The sequence below is a fragment of the Myotis davidii genome, unplaced genomic scaffold, assembly GCF_000327345.1.
Source record: "Myotis davidii unplaced genomic scaffold, ASM32734v1 scaffold2555, whole genome shotgun sequence".
Classification (NCBI taxonomy): Eukaryota; Metazoa; Chordata; class Mammalia; order Chiroptera; family Vespertilionidae; genus Myotis; species Myotis davidii.
Window position 1 is genome coordinate 1 of NW_006286807.1, and position 14834 is coordinate 14834.

Sequence of the window (14834 nt, forward strand, 5' to 3'; positions counted from 1 at the left end):
TGTGGTGATGGATGTTAACTAGACTTATGGTGGCTACCATTTTGTCATATATACAAATATTGAATCATGTTATATACCTGAAACTAATATAAAGTTTTATGTCAATTAGATCTCAATAAACTAATAATAGCATTTTAAAAAGAAGGTAAGCATAGTAGACAGACTTCAGCATAGTTGGGAAGCCAGCATAGTGGCAGACGGGCCGGCAGAGGTGGCCAGAGTCCTGGCGAGTGCAGGCCCTGCATCTGCATCAGAGCACCCCGTACTCCTTCCGTTCTTTGCACAACGGTCCTGAGACGAAGCAGACATGTGGTCATGTGAAGAGCTGATCCTCTTCTACACCCTTTAAAACAAGCTCTCTCCTGACCACACCATTGCCCTCTAAGTGTGTAACACAGCCATCTTCCTTTCAACACATCTCAAATATTTTTGTGTTCTTTCTTTTTCTAAGTTTGAAAAACCCTCATTGAGAATCACTGGAGGCAAAAAGCACCAGAGATGGGGTCTCCATCTGGAAAGTTGAAATGGTGACATCACTGCTGATGTGATTGATTGGCTAATAAAGAATTTATTTATCGTAATACCTCACAGACACTGTATCATATTCACAAATGTTTAGTAACCTGCCTGTGGCTGGTAAGATAATGTCATGATCCATCCTGTATTCGTGAGATTGAGCCTGACCTGTTAATGAGTAGTTGCAGAATGGTCTTATACTGTATCCTAATCAAAGGACTTCTTAATATATTAGCATAACACTTCTTTGGTAAGCAAATACCTTTTTATTTGAATTCACAGAGTGGAATTGTTTTGTTTCATGTCTCAGATTTCTTTTTTTAACACCCTACATTTTCTTTGTCTTTTTTAACTCATGCACATGTGCTCTTTGTACAATTTTAAAAGTAATAAAATCCAACATATCAAAATTATTAGTTTTATTTTTCTCATTTTGCATTTGGCCAAAAGTGTGGGAATTACGAAAGGGGGACAAGGATGAATTGTGAATACATATAATAGGTCACCAGACATTTGTATTATTTTTATCATGAATAGTATCTTTCTTAGTGTGGTTCTAAAGGCGTCTGAACCCAACTATGAAATCATTGCTATCATCTTCCCTTTGTAATAAAATAAAAATATTTTTTAAAAAGAGACTAAATGACACCGCTAGTTAGAGCAGACCAAGCAACTGAGGCTCTAACTATGGAGTGGGAGGTGAGACTTCTGGCATCATGTGGACGCGGGCACTACTCCATGTTTAACCTCTGCCTCAAACTATTTACCTAGTTTGAATTAAAGTAGACTACATTTTATTGTGAGCTGCTGCTTCTTCTTCTTCTTCTTTTTTTTTTACTTTCACTGCAGAATACTTTATTACAACATACAGCTCCAGCACAAGCCCCCTATGTACAATGTACAAGCACACACCGAATACCCTAACTGGGGGCCTTTCCTTTCCCCTTGCCTTGCGGACCTCTTCTAGCAAATATTTCCGATACCGGATCTCCTTGGCCAAGGAACTTGCCTTCTCTTTCAGAGCCTCGTTTTCCTTGTCTTGCTCTTCATACTCGTCAGGGAGGGCCTCCTGCTCTCCCCTCTTTCTGGTGGTACCTGGTGGCCGCTGTCTTGCTCTGCTCCATTTTTTCAGCTTTTTATCTAGTTTCTTACCCCTTACCTTTGCTGCTACCATCTTGTGTCCAGAAAGCTGTAGGGTTTGGGGCGGGCAGAGCCACGGAGGGTGCCTGGGGACAGAGGGACGCACCTACTCGGAGAGGCCCTGGAGGCAGAGGGACTGTTCCTGGGGAGAGCCCAGGTAGGCCTCTGGGCTCAGAGATCTCCTGTCATTGCCTGAGGTGACATCCTCCTCTTCTATGCACTGAGGGATGGTGGTAATAAAAGGAGTTGAGTCGGACTTCCTATCTCCTTCAGAAATACCCACTTCACTGCCCAACTCTAAACTAAAGGAAGAGGCGTGGACAGGGGCCCTGGAGAAGGGAAGAGGTTGCAGGAAGGTGAAGGGGGCAACCTGGTCAGTTTAGAGCAGCCGTGGGCAAACTACGGCCCGCGGGCTGGATCCGGCCCGTTTGAAAGTAATAAAACTAAAAAAAAAAAAAAAGACCGTACCCTTTTATGTGATGATGTTTACTTTGAATTTATATTAGTTCACACAAACACTCCATCCATGCTTTTGTTCCGGCCCTCCAGTCTAGTTTAAGAACCCATTGTGGCCCACGAGTCAAAAAGTTTGCCCACCCGTGGTTTAGAGTAAACTTTCTGAAAGATGGCTAATTGGGTTCATTGCCTAGGGGTGAGGGGGACGCCTTATTAATCTCCTGGTCTAGGGGGTCACAGAGATCACATGTGTCATCCAATGTAGCCAAAGCCCATAGGGCATGTTTCGAGGTAATCTAAACAGGTCGTCAAAGTCATACTCCTTGGGATCCAATGTCTCTACCATCCAGTCTGTCCTGGAGAAGGCATCTTCCTTACACTGTGTGAGGCACTGACCAGCCCATCCACAGCCAGCCATGCAGAGGAGCCCACTCTAGCCTGGTCGCTGGAGAACCCATGAGATTTGAAGTGCTTGGCCACCTCCAGATGGTCATCTAAGAGACCTTGGCTTTCTTCAGCCTCCAAACCCGACCGATTGCAGGGAGACATCAAGTCCATCTGTGCTTGTTCTAAGAATGGGCCAAACGAAATGATAGGGCAGAGAAAGGCAACAAGAATGTGCCAGAAGTCGAGGACGCCTCGGGAGGCTGGAGCCTAACCAGGAAGAGCTGCTCATGGTGGAGAAAGGGGTAAGGGAAAGCTCCAGGGGCCAGCTTTGGACTAAACCCTTAGGAACTCACTGCTATTCTCACGGCGAGAAGGCCCTGCCTCAAGAATGGACTCCTACACCACGCCCTCAGATGATGCCTAAACCGGATGTCCTTGCCATCACTTAACCGGAGAAAGAGCTCTCACTCAAACATGCTGGACTGAACCCGTAGGGTACACCATTGCCTCCCAGCACTTGGCTCTCAGAGCACAGACCAAGAAGAAGGAGGTGTCTGATTTGAAAGTGCTGTGAAGTGAGACTGAAAGCCCAAAGCGTTGTTCTCAACAATAGAGCCACACTTCCCCCAGGCCCGTGCAGATCGAGCCTGTGGGCCTGGGCACCCCTCTGTACCGTGCATGGATGGGGTGGGCACATTGGCTCTCTATGTTCACAGTGCTGACCAGCCCTCTTCTACTTGACCCCAATCACCCTTTTATCTGAGGTGCATGTCCTCCATGAAGCTTTGCGCAGGTTGACTGAAGTATCTTTCTTTCTTTAGGGGGGCTTACAGGGATTCCATATAGGACATTCAGGGATACAGTAGGGCCTTGCTATCGCTGTGTACTCATGAAGGAGAAAGCTCATCACCCTTGCCCACATCCACGGTCTGTCCCTGCTACGAGGTTCACAGATGCAGTGTCACCCTGTCTACACCGAGAAAATGAAACCTGAAAGGTACAGGATCAGTAAATCAAATACCGTGGAAAAGCCCAGATATTTGGTGAAATGTTAGGGATTATCCCAGTGCTGTTTGCTCTTTCCTCCAGAACAGCGTCGTGATGGCCTGAAGGGGCAGCATCGGAATAGTCCTGGGCATAAAATTTCCAACTCGCATAGGGTAAGCCTCATTAACCTCCTGGTCTAGGAGTAATGGGAGTAAGCCTTGTATATAAAAAGTGGGGACCCCCTCCCCACAGCCTAAGTGCATGTCTGATAACGACCGCCTGCTGGTGTCTGTAGATGGATATTTTCTTCACATTAGCTGTGGCCTTTTCAAAGTGGTTGTGGTTTAACTGCCCTTATTTTATCTTATAACACCCCAGCCACCACTGGTACAGACCCAACCAGTGGGGGCCGGTGTGAGCTGGAGCATTTTCCACGAATCAACCACATTTGCCGGAGCACGTAAACAAAGGAGGCCTGAGAACATGAAGCACCATCAGCTGCACCAGCACCCCCCTCCCCCCCAGCGCTGGCTCCTCCACCACCACCCCCGCTCTCCTCCTCTCCGCCTCGCCTCCGGTGTCGGCAGCCCAGGCTGAGCTGGGGAAGGAAGTGGCCACGAAGTTTGAAGCCACAGGAGATACTGGCTAGCAGTGCCCCAGCTGTGAAATTAGCCACACAAAACACTCAGTGATTTTTAAGTTCCCTCTGCTTCTCCCTTTCCCCCTTGCAGAAATAGTTTCAACTCTGTTAAGTCAGCGATCTTCAATCTTTCTCATCTCGTGGCACACATAAAAGAATTGGTAATACTCTGCAGCACAACAAAAAATAGGTTTTTTGCTAATCTGACAAAAAGTAGTTATAATTTTGATTGATTTATAAAAACAATAATAGGAGTAATTACCTACCCTTTTTGCTCAAAGTAACTTTTTAAAAAATCAGGTGCATATACTTGTATACAAGGATTTCTAGTACCAACAATTAACCAATCACATGCAACCTTATTATGTGGTATAATCGATAAGATGCAACTCTTTAATGACCTGTGTATTTACGGTTTAAGACAGGGCATTTACACCAGCAGGCTATTGTTGTGTTGGCTGTTGTCATTTTTTAATTTGACAGTTTAAGGGAAAAGAGGTCAGTGCCCCTGACTAAAATGTCAGGTATTTACTGCTCTAAAAATCCTTGTGGCACACTGGTTGCAAGTAGGGGGGTGTTTGGCCTAATGAGGTTTGATCAAATCAATGAGAATCAAGCAGGAACTCTAAATTTCATCTTTCTTGTATCTGTTTGGTCTTATTTGGTTTTCCAATGGGAGCCTCTACTTGGTTTCTCAGGACCTAAAGCTGATTATAAACAAACAAAACCTTTTCACTTTTAAATGAGACATTGTTTTAATTCTAATATGCAAAAGTTTTTATTTTTAAAGGATTCATTGCAGAAAATAGAAAAATATAATCCGTGTTTTTTTTTACCCACCAACCATACATTGAACATTTTGTTTTATGCCGATGCCCATGGACATACACAGACACACGGATAAATGAGTGTCATACTTGTTAGTGTTATTAATAAGAAAAAGTGGCCAAAGGACCTGGGCCAATATTTCACAGAAGGAAAACATAAATAAACTTTAAATATATGAAAAGATGCTTACCCTCACTCATAAGAGAAAAGCAAATTAAAGGCACGATGAGACTATTTTTCAGTTGTCATGTTAGCCAAGTCCTGGCATTAGACAGCACACTCTCGGCATTTACCTACATTGCAGTAGAAATGACCAATGCACACATTCAAAATGACATAAAACACTAATTTATTTCAGCATTTTTAAATAACGGGATTGGGAATAAGCCAACAGTCTATCACGGAGAACTGATTTTATAAAGGAAATACACAGCTAGGTGGTCCTATGTCCTGACATAAGAGCTCTAGGATGTATAAGTAAGAAACGTGCAGAATAATGTGTATTGTGTACTCCCTTTGTGTTAAAGGAGGAAATTAGAATGCATATAAACATGCATATGTATTTATACATGTGCATTGATTGCATAATAAAAACAAGAAGGATGCATGAGAAACAAAAATGTGGTCTGCAAGATAGTACATTTTACAGGTGCTGTGACGTTTGAACCACATGGAGGTATTGCCTAACAATTTTAGGGACCTGTCCAGGTTGCAGCACATTGTCCTGTGGAAGGGGCTGTGATGGCTCCCGGCTGCCTCAGAGCTGAGACAGCAGCGCTGGAGCTCAGGAGCTATTTCAGTCACCTGCTGGCCTCAAACTGGCTACACGTTAGAATTACTAAAGGTTTTATTAAAGTCCGGCGCCTGGCCTGTGATGCAGTCTAGGTCTCAGTGATCTTTTAAAAATATTCTTAATTGATTTCAGAGAGGAAGGGAGAGGGAGAGAGAGATAGAAACATCAGTGATGAGAGGGAATCATTGGTCCGCTGCCTCCTGCACACCCTACTGGGGATCGAGCCTACAACCCGGGCATGTGCCCTGACTGGGAATCCAACCGTGGCCGCCTGGTTCACACAGGTCGATGCTCAACCACTGAGCCACGCTGGCCTCAGTGATTTTTAAAGGCTTCAAGAGGACAGCCGCTGACATAATGGCCAAACAGCAGATTTTCAGTCAGATGGACGTGGAATCATGTGGACGCGGGCACTGCTCCATGTTTAACCTCTGGCATGGCAGCCTCTCTACAGTTTTCCCATCAGCGCAGCGTGATACCCGCACTGTGCTACAGGGAGAGCATTAGATGGAGCATGCAAACTGCTGAGCAGAATTCCTGATGCTCATTAAGTTGTAGGTACTTGCTGTTATTCAAACAAAACAGAAGAAAGCGAACAAAAAACAGCCTAACAGAACCCGCCAGAGACCATGCATTTACCCAATAAGTTTTCATGGCTAATGATGCATTGAGTTTCTAGCTTTTTGTATTGTATGGTATTATGTGGGTATAGTATTTCTGACTATCTCTTATTATTCAGAATTTCTAATCGGCAATTATATAGGACTTTGATTAATGTAAAGGGAAAATCGAGTATTACATCATTGTGGCTTGCTTGATTGACAGAAAACCTTCACTAAAATCTATGAGTTTACGGAGAAAAGAATCTAAAACAGTGGAGAGACTTCATAATTGGAAAAGTTTTGAGAATTGTTGCCTTGGTGTTTCCCTTCTTTTATGGATGAGAAGTGTATGGAGTACGCTAGCTCTATAAAGACTATTGGGCCATGAGTGCTTTTATGTGGAATTTTAGAAATCTCTACCTAAGTTTCTCATTGCACACCTGTGGATGCCATCTATTGTTCTGGTATTTATTTCACCCAACAAAGTGCCATGAACCCTAATCACAGATGTTTGACTGGTGTGTGTGAGGTCAGCATATGAAAATCTCCCCAACATGAGAAAAATTGTGTGGCAGGTTGGCCTATAACCCTCTAATTATATGAACAGCATAGGAGTAAGGAGAGCAAGCATAGACAGGTAAAGAGGTAGTTCTGTTCATTAGCTCTGAGCCTAATAAGGAAGGAAATTTTCCTCCCAGGAGAAAATGTAGGTGCACCTGCAAGTCCTTAAGAAAATTCTCCCTGGCTCCTTGGAGGATGCGTGTAGTAAAGAAGCAGTGCATGTTTGTTTTGTTTTTCCCAGTTGAAAGTAGGTGAAGGGGAGGCCACACGATACTAGGTCACAAAATACAGCTCTGAGTTTAGAGAGACCTGGCTTCAAATGACCGTTACTTACAAAATGGTGACCAGGAGCAGATAGCAATCTCTCCAGTCTGTAAATGTGGACTGTACCCACCTCCAAGGGCTCTGAGAGGATTCATAGGATTGCCTGGTTTTGTAGTAGAAACTCACTGAGGCACTATTCCATCCACATCTAACCTCTCTGGAGGGAAATAAGATTAGCGATGACTGCCAGGGTGTGTGTGTGTGTGTGTGTGTGTGTGTGTGTGAGAGAGAGAGAGAGAGAGAGAGATCTATTATTTCTAAAGTAGAGCTACTAATAGCTGCTAATGCTATTGAGGACTTACATGTACCAAAAATTATTAACCCAACTAATTCACACAAATTGAGGAGACCAGGCACCGTAGCTTCATTCTACAAATGAGAAAATTCTGGCACATAAAGTTCAAAGAGCTTGTCTGAGGTCACACAGAGAGCAATGCTAGACCCAGGATTCAAACCCAGGCACTTAGGGTTCAGAGTCGACGTGCTTCCCCCCTCCCTCACACTGCCTCTCCAATGCCAGGACAGTTTTCATAGGGTGATCGTGAGGGTCAGGAAACTTGATGCTTGAGAAACACTAGTATAGATCTGAGCGCACAGTGCAAGTCATGGCAGGTGATACAGTGTCGCCATTGGAATTTCCCAAACCAAACCTTTGAAAGAGGAGATGACCTTTGAAAGAGGAGGAAGCTGGGCACCTTCATTTGGCACTGGTTCCCACAGAAAACATCAGAACTACCGTCTCAGGGAACGAACTAGAAATGTTGTGTGGACCTTCACGCCAACACCGCATTTGACACCTCATTTGTCATGTCATCTTACCTTGGACTTCCAACTAGATTCATCAAATTAGAGTACATAGACAAGAGTAGACTTTTGATTTAAAAAAATTTATTGTCTTATTATGAAAAACAAAATACAGAATTCAAGTAGCAAATATGGCATCTTCTGGGTGTGTAAAATGGAAAGTTCAGGGCAGTTATCTGGTGCAAAAGCACTAAGGAGTGTGATTAGAGGCTGCGTGCTGTCTGTACTCAGAAGGCGTGATTATTAGGCTTGGCTAGAGAGCTGCTGGGGATTATGGGAAGATGGTGCTAAAGGGTACCCTTTGGCCCTGCCCCTGAGTAATGTCAGGATTTGTTATTGTCACACAGTGGGATTTTCTTTTGGCCAGTGGTTTGAAAACCATTATGCAAAAATGACATAATAGAAAAATGCACATGTGACTGAATTCATCCAAACCCAGAAAGAAAGTTCAGCTAGATCCTCAGCAGACAGGTTCAGAGGCAAAAAAAAAGGAAAAGAACACTGATTCTTTTGTGCCATTATCTGTTAAGAACTCTTTCCATGGTCGCAGGCTGCTGTTCTCCGAACCAGACAGAAGGAAATGACGGCAAAGTAGACCAGGCTCTTGAGGAGGAGGAGGAGGTAGGTGTAGTAGGCAGAGGTATTGATGAGCTGCAGCTGAAGTATATCTAGGAGAAGTCAATTTATTAGTTTCACCTGTTGTTTTGAAAGGGTAGGAAATATTAATGGGAGGGGTCACACTTATTTACTTATGATCTTCATTAACGTGACACCCTCACACCACCAACCCCCCAAATAAGCAAACATCTACCACCTCTACCACCACCAACAAGACAATGTAGAATCCAGCTTGCAGGCCAAGTCAACCCACAACCTCTGCTAAATTCACTTAGAGTGCTCCAAAATATTAAAAACTAAGGTTGCATTTTTAATGAGTGAGCCCACTGAGAAGAAAATATTTGTGGAAAGTAGCTTTTAGCATCTCTTCACCCCACCATATCTCTAATTAATAATAGCCAATATTCATTAACCACTAAACAAACGATACACTCTGAGAGCTTTGTATGCAAAGCATTAATCTTATATATTTTTACAACAACCTATGAGGTTATTATTTTAATGCCTGCTTTACAAAAATTGGGGAGAGAGAAGTAATTTGCCTGATGTCGTGCATTTAATAAATACCAGAAGATGGATTTCAAGCCCAGCAACATGAATTTACAGATCACATTCTTAGTTATTCTATAATTCTGCATCTCCAAGTACAATAAATAATACCCCAGATATCAAAGGGTTAAGCATGGAATAAAGTTGAGTTGCTGATTTAGAAGTATCTGAGGCATTATATGTGCATGCAATATGATTCTTACCAAGGGTACAATCCATGAAAATTTGGTGGTGTTCACAACGGGGTGGGTGCAAGGTTTTAGAAGAGGGCATTATGTTAAACTGGAAGAAAGTGGTTAATCCAAATTCTCTGCAACTTTAAGAGGTGATGGTTCACCTGTCTTTCCTGACTGTCTCTCATTGGGGCTATGATACTATAGGTAATTGCACTTAATATCCTTTGAAGTTTTGCAAAAAATATATGATGTCAAGATATGATTGACGACCAGTGATGGAGAGCCAGACTGCTACCCAATGAACCACAAGGCCACGTCCTTTCCTATGGAAATTTCCCTTTGACATGCTTTATCTTCACAGCATCAGCACTCCAGAATTATTAGCACTTGGTGTGGAAAGGGGCCTCAAGAGGTGATGTGCTCAGAACTCCTGCCCTTGGTCAGAGAAGGTAGTAGTTGAGGTCCAGAGCCCCCTTGATATTGGAAATGGAGGAGAGATCAGCAGGACTAGAGCTAGTGCTTCTAGTTGCTTTCTTTGTGCATTTGCAGGGAGAAAGGGCCAGAAACTAGTGCATATTCTATGCCAGCTAACTGAGATACCTTATGCTAGACATTCTATATTTGTGACCTTATCTCTTTAAGAACTGAGTGAGGTGTAAGTATTCCTGGTTGGCAGATGAGTAAAGTGTTAGTACCCATATCCATGCAGCTAATTATTAAAAGAGTTGGGGTTGAAGCCAGTCTGTGGTACTCAGAAGCCCATGCACTGCCCCCAGCCCCGCCCCAGCCATGCATCCATTGTCCTGGGGCAGTGGTCGGCAAACCGCGGCTCACGAGCCAACGTGGTATTTTGTGGAAGAGCCACACTCAAGGGTCCAAGAGCTGCATGTGGCTCACGAGCCCTGGTTTGCCGACCACGGTGACCTGGGGTCTTGGCTTTTGGCTTTCTTGTTCAATGACTCGACTCATAAAGGAAGAATAGAGAACTGAGGAAGTTTATGAACTCTTGACTCAGGTGTCCTGGCCTGACAGCCCAGATCTAGCTGTGTGGCACAGTGTATGGGACTTAATTTTAGCTCGCTCTCTCATCTGTAAAATGGTGGAAAATATAGTTACCACTTCACAGGAGTATTATGATAATTGAACAAGGAAATGCATTCAAAACACAACACTACGCCTTCTGTATAAGAACTGCTCAGTAAATGTCAGTTCATGTTATTAACTACTAGCAAGGACCAAAGATAAAAATCTAGAAGCATATTGATAGTATGTGTTCCCTAATCAATAGAAACAAAAGTCATGCAGATGAATAAAATCCAGTGTTGAAATAATTCTGAGCATATCACCACACCCCACAGTCATCTAATACCAAAATATAGCATTTACTGTGTTAAGATAGCTAATAGGAAATGATGGTTTGCTTAAAATAGCTATCATTCAGTCTATTCTGCAAAATCCAGCCATTCTGATTTTTCTACCTTAAGTCAGAGAAGTTCAAAATTTAAGTTGGTCAGAAGAGAAAAAATGCTAAAGCATGACATGAAGGCAAACATGCAAGAACTTACCACTTTTGTCTTCCAGATAAACTTCTCTTGTATGATCTGTAGCAGCCTCTACAAGAAATGAGAGCACCATTAATGAATTGTTCATAACCATTATTTGACTGTGTGTCTGGATAGACAGATATATAGATAATAGATAGATAGATAGATAGATAGATAGATAGATAGATAGATAGATAGAAAGAATCTACCAACAGAGAAGAGAGAACCATTAAAAATATGAGGCCCACAATTCCAGGAATAGTTGCCCAGACTCTGTGTAATTCAATAGACCTAATACATATACTGTGTTTCTCCACGCGAAGATGTTGAAGGTCATGAAGGGTACATTTTAACCCTATCTGGAGGCTACTACCCAAGACTACCTATTTTCCTCCTGCACTCATTGCTCCTAGCACAGTGCCTGCCACAAAGTAACTGTTCAATAAATACTTGTTGAATGGGAAAAAAATGAACAGAAAAAGGAGCTGCTCCGAAGTCTTCAGCACACACTGCTGACATGAACAGTTGCTACCCAAAGAAATTTGCTTAATTGTAAAACCCACAACAGAATCTTCCATGTTTGAAGGAGTCTGGTTTAGACCAATTTCCCATTGAAGCCATGCCTTTCCAAATCATGCATTTCCCCAGTATCCCCAGCTCACCCACATAATTTTCTGCAGTTGTGTTTGTGGACATGACAATAGTATTAATAAAAGCTAAAGTCTACAGAGTGATTATTGCTGTGCGAGGCTGTGTGGCGCAGTGCATGTCAAATGCTTCACATGCATTATCACACTGGAGTGAGTTGTATTTTGGAGGGCCCCATGTCACAGACGAGGAGTGGGGTTTAGGGAGTATTAGTGACTTGTTGAGAGGCACACCAGTGACTGGCAGAGCCAGCACTCGGAGGACTGCTGTGGGAGATTGAATGGGAGAGAACATGTGGAAAGTACTCTGTAAAAATAATCCATAGAAATAGGAAATAATGTATAGAGAAACAACATACTCCCACCATTGTAGACACTAAAACGTCTCTTCCAGATGTTGTAGTTATGCTGAGCAAATGACCTTTTTACCTCAGGAGCTTGGCATTTCAGGGCAATTCTTTTCAGATAAACCAAGTCACACTTACAGTTATTTGAATATATAAAACCTGAGGTGAGAGTTGTGTTTATCTACAATTTTTTTTAAAGGCATATATATATATACAAAGACAAAATTTCTTTAAAAGAGCATTGACCATTGGGTGGAGGAAAATAGTTGCAATGGTTGCTTTGGCTTATCCTTTTTCTACTAGACATGTTCTTGTCCAAACGGATGTGGTTCTGGTGTGCAATTTTATGCACTCAACGAGGTCTTTTTTTTTTTTGCTGTGCTCTAAAAAAAATTGGGTCTGAGGTATAGACTTTGGGGCAAATCGCAGGATTGAAAATCTTAGTATAATCACATGTAGATGTTAAAATGTCCCCCAAGGACTCACTTTACTGTGTCTTAAAAGTCTCTTTATTTTCCTTGCAATGACTTTATTCATTAAGAGATAAATAAAAATCTCTTAGCGCCATGCACTGATTGAGGTAAAAACAATAAAGTAACAATTTTTCATCATAAAATCCGTGTGTGTATCCTAATTCTCTTTCCTAATCTGGCAGAAAACTTGGACTAGAGAGAAAACGTTCTCTCTCTTCAAAATCACTTCATTGATTTGTGCTTCCATGTTACATTTTCAGAACAGAAAACGACAAACAAAAAACTTCTGAGAAACAGCATTAGACATTTGCCATAGAACGACATGAACAGAAACACCCTCCTTAGCTTTGTTGCCATGAGACGCCCAAGGGAGACATTTGTTTCAGAAATTAGACGCCAAGTAAACACCTCGTAACCAAAACCTTCTCTCCTTTACGATAGTCAACCCTGGTCACTGGAAAAATCAAAGCCTAATGGGACATTTAAGCCCAGTGTTGTATTAAACCTGTGCTTTGCCTGTTTGCTTTCTTTCTGTTTCTTAGCCACAGAAATAGGAAAATTAGGGCTGTTTCAGCAATCTCCCCCTAGTTCTAGGAAGGGATATAAATACACATACATGAATAAATACATTCGTGTTATATTTTTGAGAGAAAGCATTTCCCAGACATTATTTCACTTGTCCTTCATCACAGCCTCAGAAGGAAGCCACGGCAAGTGTTCGAACCTGACTTGGTCTCTGGGGAAACTCAGGTGTAAGATAAAGACTGGTACACAGCAAAGGTCTTAGCACGTCTGACGTCCTCATTTCCCACTGCTTAGAAAGGGCTTGTTAGCCACAGGGTAAAGATCCAAGCGGTTCCTTCTTACGGGACCTTGGTCTGTTGTGTTAATACTCAGGACTTAAGTTCTGAGCCTAGGGCAGTGATGGCGAACCTATGACACACGTGTCAGAGGTGACACGCGAACTCATTTTTTTGGTTGATTTTTCTTTGTTAAATGGCATTTAAATATATAAAATAAATATTAAAAATATGTCTTTGTTTAACTAGGGAAGGCCTATTGCACGAATCTTTTCATGCATCAGGCCTCTAGCATAATTATAATTAGTATTAGTACATGACAGACACATGGGGCATTCCCTTTGGGGGCAAAAAAGTGTTCTGGGAAGATTACACACATGCGCGCGCGCACACGCACACACACACATACCTTTCTTTATTGCAGGAAAAAGAATCTCTTGATCCACTTTATTATGCTCATGTTTGACGATACATTTGTGTTCTTTATTCATCGACTCTTCACTCACGGTCAGCCAGCTGAATTTCATGTATGTGTCATCAGTCTTCATGGCATCTCCCTGCTGAGATTCCAGAATTGCATTGCCATTTTTTTCCTTCCAGTACACCTTGATAACATCAGGGAAAAATTTCTCAAGAAGACAAATATGTGTTCCAGCCTTATGAAGGCTTATTTCAGCAGATGAAGGTTGAAAAATAGTGGGCTTGGGGTAGTATTCTGGACCATAGCTTCTATCTGTGGGGAAAACGGAACAGCAATGAAGAATTAGACACACAAACGTTGTGTGGTTTGGAACAACCTAGCATACGGTAAAAGGAAGGAAAGCTGCCATTAAATCAGTGCTTACAATGGCCTTTCATCCACAATCTAGTGTGTGCCACTTATTACTGTTCGTATTTTCAGATGTGAAAAGAGGTTTCATAACTCACCCAACGTCACAGCTGTTAACTGGCACAGCCTGAATGAAAACTTGGCCCGTGTTCCTTCTCCATGTGCTAAAATGGGGGATGACCTTTAACCGCTCCAACATTTGTGAACTTACTCAGTTTTAATCTCCCTCATGCTATCATAGGCGGAGGATGGATGGCGGGGATAGCGGGTAGGGGAAGAGATAATCTCTCTTCAGATGAGAATCCTTAGTGGCTTCTACAGTGCAAATAAACAACAACCAAAATAGACACAGACAACACTATGGTGACTGCCCGAGGGCAAGCGGGTAGGGAAGGTAGAAGAAGGTGCAGGGAGGATAAATGGTGATGGACGGGGACTTGTCTGGGTGGTGAATGCACCATGTAATATACAGATGATGTTTATAGAATTGTACACTTGAAACCAATAGGGTAATAGAAATTTTGGAATTATTAATAAAATAATAATTTTATTAACCAATGGCACCCCAATAAGTTCAATAAAAATTAAAAAGATAAAAAATAAGGTGCTTTCCTATCCCATGCTATGCGTTTTGTAATTTAAGCTCTTTTTGGCCACATGGTCTCCTGCTCTGTAACTGTGGGAAGTCACTCTCCATTAACTGATTCTGAAATATACCAAATTGTCTTATTTTCATAAAAATAAATGCCAGGAGGAAGTTTTTCTTTTCTTTCTAGACAATACAATCACTTGTTTTAATGGGAATTTAAACCA

General features: G+C 42.2%; 1 protein-coding gene and 1 pseudogene across 1 annotated transcript in view; both read right to left on the reverse strand.

Annotated features, from left to right (window-relative positions):
• Positions 1 to 1435: 1435 nt before the first annotated feature.
• Positions 1436 to 2670, reverse strand: LOC102753382 (annotated as a pseudogene).
• A 5488-nt stretch (positions 2671 to 8158) lies between these two features.
• The window catches only part of LOC102753658, a 32428-nt gene continuing 25752 nt past the window's right edge, over positions 8159 to 14834 (reverse strand). The window contains exons 5-7 of the mRNA XM_015560624.1: positions 13602 to 13925; positions 10947 to 10982; positions 8159 to 8706 (exon numbers count right to left, since the gene is read on the reverse strand). Of these exons, the coding sequence (XP_015416110.1) occupies positions 8564 to 8706; positions 10947 to 10982; positions 13602 to 13925 (503 nt within the window). The 3' untranslated portion in view covers positions 8159 to 8563. The remainder of the gene's footprint in view (positions 8707 to 10946; positions 10983 to 13601; positions 13926 to 14834) is intronic.